Source organism: Platalea leucorodia (genome assembly GCF_965183815.1).
Source record: "Platalea leucorodia genome assembly, chromosome: 7".
Classification (NCBI taxonomy): Eukaryota; Metazoa; Chordata; class Aves; order Pelecaniformes; family Threskiornithidae; genus Platalea; species Platalea leucorodia.
In genome coordinates this window covers 66752007-66770407 of record NC_138829.1, presented here as the reverse complement: position 1 = coordinate 66770407, position 18401 = coordinate 66752007, and the positions used below count along the sequence as shown (strand labels likewise).

General features: G+C 38.9%; 1 protein-coding gene across 1 annotated transcript in view; it reads right to left on the bottom strand.

Moving 5' to 3' along the window:
- Window positions 1-424: 424 nt before the first annotated feature.
- The window catches only part of LGR4 (leucine rich repeat containing G protein-coupled receptor 4), a gene marked incomplete at its 5' end in the record, with an annotated part of 80489 nt that continues 62512 nt past the window's right edge, over window positions 425-18401 (bottom strand). The window contains 14 exons of the mRNA XM_082317698.1: window positions 425-3259; window positions 6288-6362; window positions 6843-6964; window positions 8355-8480; window positions 8768-8839; window positions 9795-9866; window positions 10960-11025; window positions 12622-12693; window positions 13115-13183; window positions 13872-13943; window positions 14030-14101; window positions 14693-14761; window positions 16604-16675; window positions 17426-17641. Coding sequence (XP_082173824.1) covers window positions 1983-3259; window positions 6288-6362; window positions 6843-6964; window positions 8355-8480; window positions 8768-8839; window positions 9795-9866; window positions 10960-11025; window positions 12622-12693; window positions 13115-13183; window positions 13872-13943; window positions 14030-14101; window positions 14693-14761; window positions 16604-16675; window positions 17426-17641 — 2452 coding nt within the window. The 3' untranslated portion in view covers window positions 425-1982. The remainder of the gene's footprint in view (window positions 3260-6287; window positions 6363-6842; window positions 6965-8354; window positions 8481-8767; window positions 8840-9794; window positions 9867-10959; window positions 11026-12621; window positions 12694-13114; window positions 13184-13871; window positions 13944-14029; window positions 14102-14692; window positions 14762-16603; window positions 16676-17425; window positions 17642-18401) is intronic.

Genomic DNA, 18401 nt, shown 5'->3' with positions numbered 1-18401 from the left:
AACCATACTAAAAACATTTCAACTCAAACACAATACATAATAATGTCATTATTAGAGAATGCTTTATAAGAGGGCAACCACTTCTCTGAAGGTTTTAACCTTTTGCATGCCAAGAGTCAACATTAGTCCGAGATCATAAATCCAATTGTAAACTGGCAACTTCCTTACTTCGCTGGCAATTCTTCCCCAAAACTCTCACCACGTGTAGTGGAGAGCAGATGACACGTTATTTATGCTCAATAATTTTACGTGTGCAGCATTTTCAGCCTTAACTTTTGAAAAAGAGATAAATAACAACCAATATTCATGTACCCTTTATTTGCTTTCAGTGTAACATTCCATGCTAATTGCAGATGTAATATTCATGAGTGTAAATATAAGAATTAACAACTCTGGGTCGGTTTTCTTCTCTTTTCTTTTTACAGGTGAATATTTTGGCTTACAAAATTAACAGCATACAGTAAATAATCCTCCCATACTTTGTACAAACTACATGAATTTGATATACAAGGATTCTGTTTTTATTACAGTGACAATATACAACCATGTCTATTTACAATGCAAAAAGTATATAAACCACATTTTAAACATTCTGCTACTGGCAGCCACTATTGTTTAGGAGGTAGCTTTAATTAACAAAATGAACTGAAGCCACATTTCCCATCATGTGTTCTATCAAATAATTTACAATACAAAGATAAAAATTCATTGTATGAACAGTATATACAGTTTAATTCTCAAAACAGCAATCTAGCTTTAAATCTTAATGAGAATGTCTCCAGAGTAACTGGGATGGCAGTGGATTTGCTCTTGATTTAGCGTATTGTTCAAGAAACATACGTAATTACTTAACCATGCATTCATAACTTTATATCGATCAGATTTCAAACTAAATATAGATAAAAGGATCACTGATTGTACTTAAATCATTTGGGTCTCAGGACTCGAATGGTTTAAAAATAATGCACTGATTTACATGAAAATCAGTGACTTTGCACAGTGTACTTCACTCTCAGTAAAATAATTGGCAAAAATGCTTTTCTTTTATTGCAAAATCGCTTTCTGTTTTGTTTAGCCGTAGATATTACCGGGGTGCTGTAACATTCAACAGGCTGCAGAGTACTAGCCGGTCTTTCTGCAAAGACGTGAGCTATATACATCGACAGCACTGCTAACGCCCCCCCGATGCATCAACATTCCTTCCAACAGTGTGACCCGACTGCGTAATACTGAACAAAGTTGCTGTGGTTCACCTGAAGCAATGCATCATCACTGGAAAAATGTGTTCAACCCTATTATTCCTGACAGCTGTTAATATGCTTATCTCATAGTCTACAGATATTGTGGATTACAAGTGCTTTATTGTAACAAAACCTTTTTTTAAAATTGAAACTTGGCTTGAAAGACGAAGCAAACATGGTATTCCTATATTGCTGTCACAGTTATGTATGGGAGAATTAATCCCTTTTTTGGCCCTGCAGTAAAATTCATCCTGAGATTCAATGCTGAATACACTACACAAAGCTAGCAAGAGAGTTTTTTTGCTTAATTATAGAAAAGTCACATTTAAAAATAATTTCTTTAATATTAAACAGCTGTCCTTTATATTGTGCTTTGGCAGAAAAAAAAAAATCAACAGAACTTACCTTGCCAACAGTAGAAGCAAAGTACAACTGGCGTACAACATGGAAACACACCATTAGCATGTAAAAAACTGTATAAAAGACACCACTGTTGCATGGAAAGAGTAAAAATATTGGGTAACAAATTTGGTTTACCAATTATTTACAGTCAGGGCAATTGATTTATTTGTTTAGTCATTTTTAAATGTATGGCTCAAGAAGTTACTGCCTGCTTCCCTTCTTTACAAATGACACTAAGGGATGATTACAAAAGTGCTTCCTGCTCGAAAGGTCCAAACAGGCAACAGTCTACCAAGCATTATACCTCTTTATTAGAACAGCTGATGGCAAAAAGCCTTTTCAGTCTTTAATTCTCGGTATGTTGTAGGCATAACGAACCAAAGGGAATCCTCGGCTTTGGTAGAAACACGCACGGCCGCAGGCCTGCACTTGGTCTGAGCTGTCCGACACGAAGGAGTCGTCCTCGTCCGCGTAGTCGGAGTGGGCTGACTGGGTGCCGCAGTCCGACCAGTAGCCATCCGGCCTTTGGCAAGGCACCACTGCCAGCGCAGGGCAGCTGTGTGATTTTATTAAGTGTTTACAGGGCATGGGCTTGGATAAAAGGAGCGATTCGCAACATTCACACACGGCGATGTTACCCTGCAAATGGGTGTACATGCCACAGTCGTAGTAAAAATCCTGCGTCACGCAGCCCCCTTGAGCGTTGACGGCGATTGCTACCGCTCCGTTCTTCCTGGTCATATGGCGCCTGAGCAACTTCCAGTCTTCCTTGAACTTTGGGTTGAAGAATACGTATAGAACTGGATTCAGGCAAGCAGGTAATGGGAAAAATATCAAGGTGACAGACTTCATGATTTCAGGGCTGATAGAAATCGCAGTGATCAACGGTGCAAATGAGAAAAACGCAACAGGGCAGAAAAAGATGCAGTTCGTGAAGATTAGCCAAGCGACATGCTTAATCATGCTGGACTGCGAGTTTTCGGAGAGGTCCTCTTTTTCCAAGTTGCAATACAGTTTAGTGTAGATAATAGCCATTAGCAAAAACGCTAATGAATTCAGGAGCACTAAAGTTACTGTGAAACCTAACGAAGGTGTTTCTCCAGTGGGGAAGGGCAAGCAAAGGGGCGATGCCGAGTACTCCGCTTTATAAAAAAGTGGTAAGCATCCCGCTACCACAGCGCACAGGAAAGCAAAAACTGCCGCAATTTGAAATTGTTTTTGGCGATTGCTTTTTCCCTTTTTAATGATCTCCTTCGCAGAGAAGCTCCGTTCAACAGCTGCCAACATCAGGAAAAAAATGGCACTTTCTGACGAAAAGACTGCAAGAAACCCAGCAACTCTGCAACCACTGCCAGTCTCCCACCATATGCCAAATTCAGCAAATCTTCCCCAAGAGACAGCATCCAAGAAAGTTAAAATACCAGTATAGACTCCCATAAATAAGTTAGAGACAGAAATCAGGCCGATAAACAGTTTGGAAGACGGCAATGGAGTACAGGATGCAAATATTGTTAACATGACAAGCAGGTTGAAGAACAAAGCAACTAAAAAAATAAACCAGACAGTAAGTCGAATCATCCAGCTGCCCAATAAATATTCACAAGGCTTAAAAGCACCTAGAAGAAAAAAAAAAAAAAAACAAAACAGAAGGACAACCAATTTAGGAAGAAAAATTGGGCTTTAATAAGCAAGATTTTCAAAAGGTATTACAAGAGCACTCCTCATTAATTCATGAATAGAGTACACAGCTGAACTGCTAAATAGGTCAGCTGAAAGTAAACTATTCTGCTGAAGCTATTTACTAATTAATTATGCCTGAAATAATAATTACTGCAATGAATGGTCACTTGAGAATACTTTGTATAAACAAGCTAGCTAAACAAACAATTACCTTTTAGTTACACAAAACAGCTTTTATTAGTGCCACCTAAATACTTTTTTCTTTAGATTTCTTATGTCATAAAAAAGTTGGTAACAAAATAAAAGCAACTGTCCACAACTGACTTATAAGGAGAAAGAATTTTTTAGAAGTAACATGTTGTCTCAAAAAATGATTCACAAACATGCCTTCCAGAGTAACTTTTGGTCACAAGGAAACATCTGTAAAGCAGCCAACAAATTCAATTTATCAGCTTTCATAGGGACAGGAATTCATCACAAGCCCTCTCCCCCCCCTAGTCACTGAAAGGCACTGTGAGCTTAAAGTCATATAGGGAAAATGAACTTTTTTCTTCTTCTTTTGCCACTTAAAAAAGCTTAAATAATAAAAAACATCCAACAAGCAAAACAATATGAGGCGAGACAAGGAAAAAGAATCACTACTTCTGCTTACCCTTCTAATCCTTCTAATTGCTATTTATTCCATAGGGAAATCCTACTGATTTTACGCAACAATTAGAAGAGTTTAACCTCTCCTACATCCCCATTAGGCACCGCTAATTGTCCAACACACAATAGCTGGGGATCTCCCCCTGTAGTCAGGTGCTCTGGGAGCTGAAGGCAGAGCAGAAAAATGCCAAACGGTGCGGCCACCTCTGCCTGGAGCTTCTGAGCTGGATTCAGCCCGCGATTCCCAGCTCAGCGCAGCTCCTGCCCTCCCTTTAGGCAGGTGAAAGGTAAGTACAACCCATCCCTAACATGGGCTGGAGCAACTGCGGAGAACGATTAACTGTCAGCGCAAAAATCTCCCAAGGCCTAAAGCAACTTCCAGAAATTACTGAACTGACAAGTCAAAAAAGAATCTGTTTGTTTAAACGAGCAAGCTTCATTTCTGGGCAAGAAATAATGGTGCCAACTGGATTATCAGACCAGTAAAATCAGCAATAAAATCCCTTTTTTTGCAGGTATTCCTGAGTAAGACATCCTTGCTAGAGTAATTATTTTTACAGTACATTCACATGACGCAACAACACCTGCTAAGCTGCATCTAATTAAAAACAAAAGCTTCCTACTTAGGAAATTTAAAAATGTCAATGCTGTGCTTCCAAATCAATTTGAAGTCTGTTTTCTAGTAGCTGTACAGTGAGGTATCTTTAGATAAACAAAACCCACCACGCTTTCCTGTCCTTCTCCCAAGGTCTAAGTATCCTTATTGTTAAAAGCTACCCTCCTCTCTTGCTAATATTCCCTGCCCACCAAGGGAAATTGATGCTTGGAAGGATGAGCTTCACAGCTTTCAGTGCTATGCTACGTGAGGGCCACTGTTCAGCAATCCATTCCGGCCATTAGGCAAAGCGGAAAGTGGATCTACGAGATGAGCAATGATTCAGAACTTAGATGGTGGGTGGAGTGTCCTACTTATGACCAGATGACAGCACGGCATAGAAAACAAGTTATTAGTATGGGAGGGACTGGTGAAAAACAAGGCAAATTGTGAACTTGTAAAACAAGCTCTTCATTCCTTTTAGAGCTACAGCATCTCTGGCATGGGCAAAAAGAGAGAGCTAAAGGCTTTAAAGATGTAACCCATGTAACACACTATCTGAATTCTCATTCTGTGAGCAGGAGATCAAAAGCAAATAAGCAGCATTGGTCAAATTAATACGCAGATCACATACAGTTACATTAATATATGACTTTCTGACCACAATTTTTTTTGGCTGTGATCAAGAAATCCTTGTGATATTCTATATACTAAAGCTGGAGCTAGCCCAAAAGATGAAGTGCGAACAGATTTTTCATAATGGATGTAAAATACCAGTTTAGGAGAAGAGAATGAAAGAAGACTTAGAAAACCGCTGTTCATCCAGAAGTAACTTCACTGGAAGCATTCTGTTCCCCCCATCTACGTGTTCCTGTTTATGCAAACAGGAGGGTACAAGACATATAGAAAGAATCCTCTGGAGAGCCCGTGGCAAGGGCAAGGAAGTAGGAGGCACCACCACAGCGAGCGCTTTAGGAGCTGAGTGGAACCGTGTGTGGAAACTCACTGTACCAAGAAGATAAGCAGAAGGGCAGCAGTGAAGCTGCCTAGAATGAAAAAACTTGTTTGCAAGATCAAAGACTTTCAGCACTCCTGGACTGTTCAAGCCTGAATTGGGGTAGTTCTGGTATGCCAATAAGACTACTCATTGCACAAGTAGCTGTAGCAGTTTAAGATGCTACTGCCTGCCCCAGCTACTTGTAACAACCCTCTGCTGTCAGTTAATGTGGCTAGAGCAGGGCTGGGGAACAGAGCACATGAGTGTTCCTCATCCTCTCTCCTGCAGAGATGTCAGGGTTAGTTAAAACCACCAACGACAGCAGTTTGAGTTAAGCTTTTAAAGCACAGGCTGACTTCTCACTGAAACAGATGAGCATTCATACAGTCTGCTCCACAGACATCTCTCTGGCAAGAGCAATGCAGAATTAGGGGGCGGTGCATTAAACACAGCAAGCTCCAAATGAAAGTATAGAGTCTTGTATGTTCTGCTTATGCTTACTTCTCCAATATAGTGCTGTGTGTCTAAAGCTGAGGCAAATCTTTGTGATTGCTCATCCAAAACAACACTGACATCAAATGAAGTTTCACCCAAGCGTTGTAGAATTTAACCTTCTGTGTACAGAATGACTACGAGGAATGAAACATGTAATTCTGCAGACAGTTATTTGCATAACACCATGCCTGAAGTTCACAGTGGGGCTAAAGCACATTATAAGATTTACCTGTTGCTGGTGTACAGTGAATAATAGTCTGTCCCAGTTCCTCATTTTCCTCATTCCTTAGAACATCTGCATCAGCTGTATCCAAGTAAAAATGAGAAACAGGTTAGATGTAGTTTGAATTACTACTGCCTGTCACAGCTACTCACAATGCATTATTACAAAGCAGCAACATCTTTCATCACCAGGGGAGGATCTATGGGCCTTGAAGTAGACAGTGGAAGGACAAAACCCTTTCTGAACAGGAAGGTCGAAATACTGAGAACCATAAAACATTTTCCTTCTGGCAGAAAATGACAGGAACAATACTGGCACTTTGGTATTCAAAAAAAAAAAAAATCAATTTTTTTTTTCCTTAAACAGGCAAATCTTACACATTTAGAAAGAACATGGCACTGCCTATCTGTACGCAGCCACCGTGCACTTTCAGGGACAGCTTTTGTATCCCTATGAAGATTTACATTTTCCAAATTTCCTTATTCAAAGACAACATACACTGTTATTCAGTCTAGTCTGGCCCAAAATAATACTGCCAATTTAGTACAATGAAACGCTTACCCTTCTCACGACCCATCAAGGCACCTTGATCTTGGTGGCTGGAATCTTCAGCGTTAGAGTTTAAATAAGAATCACAACCCCAAAATGCACAGCACTGGTAAGCATATGGTACAGAGAGTGACCTGAAATACAGGCAGAACAACAAAGAGTGTTACCCATTGTAATCTGAGTTAAGATTACCATCTATTAAAAATATTTAAAGTGGCACACTTCAGTGCTAAAAACGGAAGCTTCTTTTTGTCACAGCCACTAATAAAAAACTATTTCAAATTGGATCAGCTGTAACCATTTCTGATGAACTTTTGCACTGAGATAAAGGATGGGTGATGCATCCAAGTCTTGTCTGCTGCAAAGAGTATGAAGAAAATTCTGCGATGTTTAGCTCTCTTTACTATTCATTCTACTCCATATGCAAAACAAATTCTGATCAGTGTGGCATTGCTGTACAAACTAAACTGAAATCTAATTAAGCAAGTTAAAGAGTAACTGTTTTCTAGGAAAGTTAATTCCCAGATGACCACAGTGTTAAAAATCTATCTATCTTTCTCACTCTATTTTGTGGCCCCGAAATACGACTTTTTTTTTTTTTTTCTATTGTCTTTTTGTATGTTTGACAGAAATGGTGCATACTGTTAATCTTGGTAGAGAAGAAGTACAGCTGCATACAGAGTTTTAAAAAGTCCACATAAACAATGAAATAGCAGCAGACCAGAAGCTAGTTTTTCTGACTCAAGGCTACAGTATCAACTATCTGCAGTATTGTTTCTGAATTCTGTTCCTGTAAATATTTAGGAGGAACTAAAGGAACTGAGGTCTAAAGGATCCCACAATGCATTAGTTCTCAAACACCGATCAAAACCTAAAAACCAATCTGCTGTTTCCACGGCACTGCTGAGGCCTGACACGGATTCCTTTGCTGGCCTTAGACAAATTAACAGTATCTTCACCTCCATTTTGTCCATTGGACAATATGGGAAACAATTTCTAACTGCTTCTTGAGGATTGAATATTAATGTGCCGAAAGATCTTTGAAAATGCAAAGCAGTTAATCACTGTCTGATCCACCTCCCACTGAAATCAGTACCAGGTTTCCATTTGAATGATTACTGTTACTCTTATCATTTGCCTCCAAGAATAAACAGCATATGTATAAAGTGTGGTGAGTATGGAATCAGACACCTGCATGTCTGCTCCTGTTTTCCACACTCTGAAAGACAGATGTGCTCAGTTCAATAACAAATGGAATCCACCCAAACCACTGCTCCAAAGTCAGATGATATCTGCCTGAAAAGTGGTGGAGGAGAAACATAAAAGGTTCCGAGAAAATTGTCTGCAAATGGCTTTCTATACCAGAATAGTCAGATGCCCTTTTATATATGCCAAGATTAAGGCCCTACAGGACTCAGCAGACCATTTGTCATGAGTATTATCTAAACTGGCTTCATTTATTGTCATGTTGCTTGTTACTGTCAAAATAAGCAAGGCATTCTGTAGCGCTATTTACCAACGTACCGGAGCTTTGCGAAGTTCTTTGCTGCCAAAGCTTCTTTCAACTCAGAATTGCCTGCAAGTTTAAGCTGGTTCAGTCCACTCAATCCTTCAGTTGGAACCGAAGTGAGTTCGTTGAAACTTAGGTCTCTGAAACGTGAATATTAAGACAGTGTTACAACAAAGTAAGTTTGAAGATCCTATAGCATACACTTCATTGGAGTAGGAAGGCTTTTTAAAGTCTCACACCGAGGCTGTGGTCTGGCAAATGCCTGTCAGTGCAGCAGGCACTTTAGAGAAGTCTGCCCTGCATACAATTCAGCTAGTAAAAGGTTTCGTGATCAATGGGCACATACCAGTTTTAAGCTAAAAACATTTACTATCTCAGCAGTTTAATGATAGAGAGAGGAGGTTGCTGCACAGAACAGCCTACTTACAGGTTAACAATAGCTCCAACAGTGGTGAAAGCTTCCTTGTGGATCTGATGGATCCGGTTTCTACTGAGGTCACTGCAACGAATGCCAAATGAGATTATTTTAGCAGTTTCATCAAAACTTTGTAACAGTCACTGTACTGAGAGAAAAAGCTGAGGTGACAAATACATGATGCCTTTGACAGAAAAGCCGAACAACATTCCCATTTCCCCTCTCCCCCAGTCAGCCAGTAGCAGCCAAATCCCTTGGTAAGGCAGCTGTATCCTGCTTCGCCTCATCCCCAAAGTAGAATCCATCTCCCATTCCTGCCCCCTTCCCCTTCCTTCTGCTGGCAGCTCAGCCTGCGCTGCCGCGGCAGAGGCCAGCTCTGGCGCCACCCATTCCCAGGCTGAAGGTGCCAGGACGATCCCTTCGGTGACAACCGCACCTGCAGCGGGGCACATCGGCAGGGGTAGGGGAAGGCAACAAAAGAACAAGCAGAAGGGCATCTGCTTTGTTGGATTTCCAAACCCAGATCCAGGTCCTGTTGGACCACCGTGACTTATATTATGACATTCCTTTTAAAACACCTGTCAAATTCATGCATTTTTTTTTCCTGATAACTTCAACGTTCCTATATAATCTTCATATAGCTAGAGGTGTAAGGGGAGGGGATAATTTTGTTTACTGGTCCGCTCCTCCTGAGGAAAACAGATAGGATCTCTCCAGTAAATACTATAAAACGGAATAACATAGTAATAATGTAATGCAAAAGAGTGGACTACCGAAAAAAAATCTCCTTTTTTAATCTCCATATTTACATATGTGAAAATATCTTTCCAGGCTAGAAAAACAAAATGGAGAATAGAAAGAATGGGACTGAAACTGGCTGCTGCTAATATCTCTTGTACATGGTTTGCTTCACCTTAGGATCCAGCATACCTGGCCTTTTGCCATCAGTTAGATTTGTAACACCAAACCCTGACATCACATTACATGGGAATCAAAAACATTAGCTTGTTTTACTCAGTACGCAGCTATGTGCACTTACAGGATACGAAGGGAGGACAGTCCTTGAAAGGTATCCTCTGTGATTTCACGGATTTGATTGTGCTGTAATGAACTGCAAAGTGAAAAAGTAGAAACAGAACTTTATTGGCAAACTGGGCTGACTTCAAACCAAGCGATAGCTCAGTGCCTGCTAATAGATAGATGCAGCCTTACCAATGGCAAGATTTTTCTCGTTGCCCCTTGCAGGCAAACTGTTTAAGCATCTGCTCTGCACTTCACATTAGCCACATTAATACAACCATAAAGCTCTTTCGTGGTGCCTCTGCCCAATCCCGATTCACAACTCATTTAATTTAGAAGGCACTGTTAAGCGTGGACTGAATTATTTCCAAGCTAAAAGTAACACTTTGTGAACTTTCAGGAGTCACACAGACTTAAAACAAGTCTACTTAATTCTGAAGGAATGTTTAGGCTATATTCTTACCCTGGGTGCACCTTTCACTTCTCAAAATAAGGACTTATGAAAGGAAAATGTTGAGAAGAGCTAATGGGCAACTTATACTTCCAGTTCACTAGCTCCCTTTACAACGAACCATGCACACAATGAGCCCGAAGATGTCAAAAGCATAACAGCAAAAGCCTGTGAGAAGTCTATTAGCCCCACTCTGGTTAAGGGGAAAGAAGCTTGAGAGCAGTAAAGGTAGAAGGAGAAGCAGGAACATAGGCCGGCAGAAAAATTGTGTAGGGTCTGGAAATTATGCTTAATCTTTAAAGCAATGAAGTAAGGAAAACCAAAGATGGGTTTTGAGTGTGTCTTACAGGGAGTAGAGGAAAACACATTTTGCACAAGCATAGGCTAATGGTTGGAGGGAACTGAAGAAGAGTGGAAGAGATAAGAAGCAGGAAGGAAAACACATAAATGCTGATTTCATTTATGCGTACAGCAATACTACTACAAAATGCAGGATTAAGGTATCCTTCATTCTTTATTGTGCCATAGGAACAATTAAACCTTAGCTAATTGAGGAAAACACAAGTGGTTAAATTCTGTCCAGCACGCTCCTCACATGAGGTGGTCATATTATCTCTCTCTGTCGTTAATCTTAGAAACTTATGATCAAACATGATGCAAAAAAAATTTCTAGAGAATTGGACTCAGCATACTAAGGAGGTAATAAAGAAAAACAACATGTATTTCTACTTACATTTCTTCCAAGGAGTGGCAGCCCTTAAAACTTGGGAGATCCTTTATATTGTTATAAGACAAGTCCCTTCAAAACAGAAAATGGGAGAAAAGGTGCTTAGTTCAACTCTCTTCTACTTGAAACATCTCATCACTTGTACCCGTTAAATGGACTGGCAGAAAAGTCTTCCTGTTAGTAACATTCTGCAGAAAAACTAAGTGCAGTTTAGAGAAAATCTTGAATGGAATCACGAGTGTGATCTCTCCACAGTCATCCTAACTAGCCCCACTTCGATTATACATATTATATACACCCAAAAACGTAGAAAGACATAACTGCTATGTCAAGCCTGCAACAGTCAGCAACTAGCAGAAATAAGGCTGTCTATATAACTCTGTAAAACATTAATTCATTGCCTTTTATTCATGTAACCCTTTCAAAAACTACATTTCTATATCTCTCACCCTCTTTGTCTCTGAATTTGGTGATTTTTTTTTTTTTTTTTTTTTTTACTTTCCCAAAATATTCAACAGTGATGTAAAGCAAGCAAGAGTGAAAAAATTCATCCCAAAACTCTATATTTCACAAGCATTAACAACTGAAACTAGTGTTCTGTAACTGAAAAGTAATGGAGAAACAGGCCGTGCCTTTGTAGTGGCTTCAACAACTCATGAGATCCCTCCCAACTGACATTTTGATTCTATAGGCACTGCTTTCAGCTCTGCATCTGGATATATGCATAGCCCAAAACCATACTGTACAAATTCCCTGAATTCCGAGAGTCATAATCTAAAAAGGTTTATTGATAATCTACTTTTTTAGAATAAACTGGACAGATGGTAGGCAATGCAGGAATTTGGTGCAAATTTTTATTTAGTGTGTTGGTACCTCCCTAAGCAGAGCTAGGAAAGTTCAGATTTTCCTGTGAAACTATGCGGCAAAAAGACTAGAAACTTGTAAGCAATCTTCAAATTCCTGTTCCAAACTGCCATTTGAAAATAAATCCTACCTCACCATCCTTTTTCCCTAGTTCTTCTTCTGTAAAACAGAAGATATTTTTCTCCTCCATTTTTCAGCACTTGCTTTTGTTCCAAATTTTCCTGCGTGTATCCTTTGTAAACATAGCTTTGCCTCTCCCCCACCCAATGGTTTCATTTTCCAGTTTGGTTTTTTTTTTTTTGCATTTGTTTTAACACATCCTTACTTCTTTTTCTGTCTTGCCTCTGTATTACTATCCTCTTCCTAATCCTCATCTCCATTTCTCTTCGTTCCTGATGCTCTCTCCTGTGTTCCCAAACACAAAAAGTCAAAGCACTATAACTAAACTCTTCCTTAACCTCTGAATGTAGATGATTACTGTTGTGTTAAGAATGAATGGTGGCAGAGTAAATTTAAAGATGCGAAGACTGTTCTGCAGCACCACCTCACACATCTTCTGTAAAATAGGAAAGAGATGCAGTGTATCGCTATAAAGGGGACCCTGTTTCAGGAATATAAGGCATTAACATCAACTCTGCCATGAGTCTTGATTTGAAGAATCAAGAAACCAGAATTAGATTTCCAACTTCTATAGAACTACTAGGATGAGCAATTCTAAGCAATACTTCTGCTTTAAATTAGATTTAAGTTTCTTTTAAAACATTTTGATGCAGATGAAAATAGGAGCACAATGTGTATACTTACAAAGTTCGTAGCACCTTTTGCTCTTGGCACAAATTAACAGGAATACTGTCTATCTTGGTCCCTGTTAGAGTTCTGTGGGGGAAAAAAAATAATATAAATGTTTGCATAGTTGATGGTAGATGGCATAACAAACATATGTAAAAGCAGAATAAGGATGGTGTCTCAGCTATCAGGGTGCTAGATTCACCCACCAAAATTTTTGTTTGTTTGTTTTGTAAGAGGCCAACTTTTCTGTTTTTCGGCGGGGGGGGGGGGGGGGGGGGGGGGGGTTAGTATCAGTGGCCTTTTCATAGGCTGTTGTCAGCTTACCCTATTAAAAACAACATTAAGAGGCACCCCGGTATCACAGTAAGGAAAGCTATATAGTTACTTCTATTGACAGGAAGAGAACATACATCCAGTTTCTCTCCAGATACACTTATCATGTTTCAATCACTTCACAAGAGGCAAAACCAAGAAATTATTGGAAATCATTTCTGTAGAAGATACTTACAAACTCTCCAGATTAACGGTTCCTGTCAAATTAGGAAACCACTGCACCATGCTGGCACCCCGAATGACCCTAAAAAATGCCCATGAAAATTAGCTGTAAACTATTATGCAAAGAATTGTGACGTTCAATCCTGCTATCAGGTGGATATTTTCGCTAAGGAGACATTCTAACATCCTTATTGCTTTTGTTTAAATTTTACACATGAAGATAGTCTTTTCACTGCTTCTTATATTCGTGATTTGCTTAACAGATTACTCCTCCATTAGCAAACAACTGGAATTCATCAAGCTGGAAAGAGTCAAATCAATACACGTTTGAAAAGGGCACAAACTCTTAGGTAGTTCATAGTTCAAAGTTTCACTCCATTTTGCTTTCTCGTCGCCCCCTGAACTGGTATCTTTTGAGAGCATGCATGCACTAACCTGCAAAACATTCTCACAATGTACATCCCTGTTCAAAAACCACCTAGGACATATTGCAGTTTGTTTAAGTAAGAACCTGAGCATTTGGCCTGAGGCTATGTGTCTTATGCAAGGTAATGAAGATTTAAAATAATAATAAAAAAAAAAAGGTTGTAGAGCATATTTACTAGAGCTTCTTAAGAAACTGGATATTCCCAACAATAACAATGTTAACAAAAGCTTACTATAAAAAAAATTATAAGGTAAGAGGCAGTCAGAAAATTTAATTATTTTGAGTTCTTAGCCACAACATTTCATATCCATTTATTGCACTATATAGTTGACGTGATACTTACAGGGAATGCAGATCTGACAGATTCTGAAATGCTGAGTTCCCCACAAAAGACAAAGGATTATCATACAAATGTCTGGGAAATGAAAAACATGTTTCAATCGCTGTTCTTACAGTCACTGTCTGCTAAAGACTAAAAATAGATGCATGAAAATTACTCACATCGTTCTTAGAAGGGGGTTTCCTGCAAATGCACCATCAGGAATTATGGAAATGTAGTTACTGTGAAATCCCCTAAAGATATTAGCAAAGAAGAAAACCAACATTTAAAAATATACTGCCAGTAGATTCAACCAATAGTCATTGTCTTCACACCTACTCAATTCCCAATCCTGCCAAAAACAGGATTGTAGAATAGGAGTAAGTGATACTGTAGGAGTAACTTTGAAGGCGTGATTTCTGTCTACTGCACATCAGCTAAACTGAAAATATTTCATTAGAAAGAAACCTTTCTGTCCAAAGCATGATCCTGTGCTTTCTCTCTTCTTCCTCCCCTCTTAAGGAGGGGACAAGGAAAACATGTGTGATCCACAAATACTTAATTCTGCTACTGGCGGCCAAAACCAGCTCATGATTAAGATCTATGCTAATGGCTCTCCTGAATAAATTGCTTGCTTATGTAACTCCAAAATCATTTTCAATAGGTTCCCTCTCTAGCTGATGATTATATTTTCCTTTAATTATAGCATCACTTAGCATAACTTAATCTGATCTAGGTTGCTGTATAATGAGACAAGCATTCTTAAATCTGGGAATTTCTTTTCCCTTTTTATTTATGGAAAGGAGAAAGAAAACTGCTAAAAAGGGAGAAAAAGTAGTACTCACAACTCCTTTAGACTTGGGAGCGCTTTTATAGCTTCAGGGAACTCTACCATGTTATTATAATTTAAATCCCTAGAAGAAACAAAGCAGGAAATTATAAAATTCTTAACAGTGATCACAAATTGTTAAAATAATTTTTATTTAACACAATTGAATGAAAGCAGAAAGTTCTCAGAACATCTTTAACTAGACCATAGAATAACGTGATTTTTAACTTAGATTTAGTCTTCTGATGTTGTACATGCTTTATAACCAGCTAATAACCTGGGTAAGATATTTAATATTATCCAGAGGATTATTCATATTAAGTCAAATGACTTTTCCTTACAGCAAAGCTCAGTATTTTTCAACAACTCAGATTTTTCTTCAACAGAATTTACATGGAAATGAACTAAGGTTTCAAAGGGTTTTTTTTTTTTTTGGGGGGGGGGGGGGGGGGGTTGGGTTTGTTTGTTTTTGTTTTTTGTTTTGTTTTTTGTTTTTTTTTTTTTAAAAAGTAGATACAAATGACTACTCTTTATTAGCTTTTCTTTCAGGTTTTATAAAATAAACAGTAAATAAGCCATTAGGTAATAGCAGACCTTGTAGCAAAACTAATTATAAATATTGAACAGAAGCAGAAGAAAATCTCATGACACTGAATCACTACACATCAGTGACAGGGATCTGCTGATATCTAAGTTAACCTGTCACCGTTCCAGCAGTAATGTCAGGACGAGCTACAGTCTTTTTTCTGTAAAAGGGATTCCTTATGAGAAGGAAAAACATTTTGAGAGTCTTACATCAGCTGTGTATATTTACATAGCATCTAATTATGACTTAATTGAGGTTCTAAGAGAATGACAAGATAGTTGGGAGTAAGCAGCATTCCTGGATTCACCCAAACTCCTCATGTTAACAGAGGTTGTCACTAGCTTTAACATGCCCTTACCCTCCTTCATTTATTTATTTAGCATTCTCCTAAGCATACCAAAATGCACCACTGAAGGAAATACTGCATTCACCGAGCAAGTTGAAGGGAAATGGGGAGTGTAACCCAAGCAGCTGAAAGCCATTCCTCACCAAGGAGATGCTCTGGAGGTCGAGGAGTGCTGTGGAGCTAGGATCTGGACACTATGGACACCCAGCTCTGGGGGTGTATGAATTGTCAGCAGGGATGACAGACACGGGGCGAGGGGAAGGTGATGCTTCCTGCCCCCATCCCTTGTCTCTGTCTGAAGGAACATAAGGCTCACTGTTTCAGATAAACCAGTCCACCATCTTAATATTTGCCAGTATTTTACATGAACTTAGGTGAATCTCTTGTATGAGAGGCTGGGAACCAGGAGCTGGGCTGTTTTCTACCAGCCTGCAGAGGACCGGTCAGGAGCCGCAGGGACGCGCGAGTGACGGCCTCCTTGGCAGGCAGCGGTGCCCGTCCAGAAATGGAGGAGCAGTGGAGAAGCAGCCCGCTGGGGACCTCTGAGAAACCTCTATTGTCACACAACGGTTTTGGCAGTGTATCTCAAATATGTTTAATCCTACAGTAAATCTGAGAAACAAATATTTGTCCCTTATCACCCACAGGGCCACTCGAAACACTTCTGATACATCCATCTGACTCAGTGGAGTGCTATGCAAAGATACACCAGCTAGATCAGGGCTAGGACCATTAGAGCCACATCACCCAGCGTGACATTTCACCCAGGCTAATATTTACCTGCTTCTCAACATAGTTAATTAGTTTTGGTGGAGCGCTACACTGATACTAGCCTTCAGTTCCGAAACCTGAGCTGGACCTGTGTCGGTGGTATGTGTTGTGCTGTGCACACATGCCTTATTTGCAAAATCTTCACCATACCAGTAAAGCAACCTTGATTAAACTGGGAATGAGGCAAACACTGAACAATGAATTACTTTAAGAAGCATACTTACAAGGTTTCAAGGTTGTCTAATCCATCAAAGCAGTGTTTTCCTATAGTTTTTATTTTATTATTATGAAGATGTCTAAAAAACAAAACCAAAACAAGTATGCAAATAAGTGAATGATTTCATTTAAGTTAACAAATTAGCAGATATTTCTATGAAATCAAGAGTTAAACAGTTTTTAAAAAAAAAACATTACATAGGGTGGATTATACAGAAGAATGTCTTTTACTTCTAGACAGAAATATTTCATCTTCATATGGGAACTGAATAGATTGCCCACAGTCAAGACAACCTATTTTAAACCTTTACTCACTATCCAGAAGTGTGAAAAAAATCAATTTAAACATATAAATCAAAGTAATTTTTTGTATTAATCCTTGGAGATATTTAAGATTACACAGAAACAGGTCTGGGGCAGATATTTTATTCTTTTAATATCTCTGAAAGCTTCCTCTGACAACCATTGGTTTGAAATACTAGTTAGTAAAATGAGACATCAGGAAAATACACAGCAATCTATCCATAGCCCATTTGACCTTCTGTTTAGGAGAAAGTCTTTAGCAAGCCTTCAGCGGGTTGTCTAAGTATACATGGTATCATCTCATGTGGTAGACTTCGCAGTGCTAGGTTAATGGTTGGACTTGATGATCTTAAAGGTCTTTTCCAACCTAAAAGATTCTATGATTCTATGTTGGTAGTATAGGCTGTTACTAGACAACTGAGCTAAAACGTAGCAAAATACCATTTTCAGTGCCACCCTAGCTTAATCAAAACTGCAACCGAGGACAGAATCAAAGTGACCTATGAAATACAGTTACAAATACTCACAGAACAACAAGACTTGAAAGGTTTGTAAATGCGTAGTCAGGAATGTGTGTTATTTTGTTAAGAGCCAGCGTTAACGCCTGCAGAGAGGGGAGATTGCTGAGCGGATAGATGGGAACTTCCGTCAAACTGTTGTCATCCAACCAAAGGTGACGCAACTGCACCAGACCCTCAAAACTGTCTTCTGGTATGGCAGTAATATGGTTAGCATCTAAACGCCTACATTAAAACAGAAAGAATTCACATAGTAAACTCACAAACTACAGATAAAGAAAAATGTTCATTGAAGTCCTATTTCTCCTGAACAATTTTTTTAAGCTTAAATATGTTTTACTGAAATAATTTAATACGAGAAAGTTTGAAGGTTTACTGAATGATGCATGAACACCCTTTCAAGGCAAATGAAGAACCTATAAAAGAAAGCTTCATAAAAATTTCTTCTCGGACATTTTTTTAAGAAAACACTTCAACGAATTCATATGCTTATAATTGGCTTAACAATTAAAGTGGTAACTCTATAGGCACCTCTCCCCCACAAACCTCCCAGCTATCAATACTGGAACAAGTCCCTAAAATAATAGCTTGATAGTGTATCAAAGATTACAGAGGCATTTACTCATTTGAACTGATTCTCCCTATAGCTACGTTGTTGACAGCATTGTATACTGTTATATGCTTTGTTTTGTGGTACTACTATATACCTTAAACGATTACTTTAGAGAACAAGATTATTAAAAGCAGTCATTGAATGAAGTCAGTTATGAGTCATCCTGGCAAATAAAACATTATATTATCAACTGAAACTGAGAAATTTCTCTCACTCTTGCACCTGATCCTTTCTAGCATGCTCCACAAAATAAATGCAAAATAGCACATTAGCACTGTTGACTATTGTACAGTAGTGGATTTACCGTCACACTTTTTCCCCAAATAAACTCTGATTGCAAACATTAGCAGAGAGAGTCAAACCACATGTGAC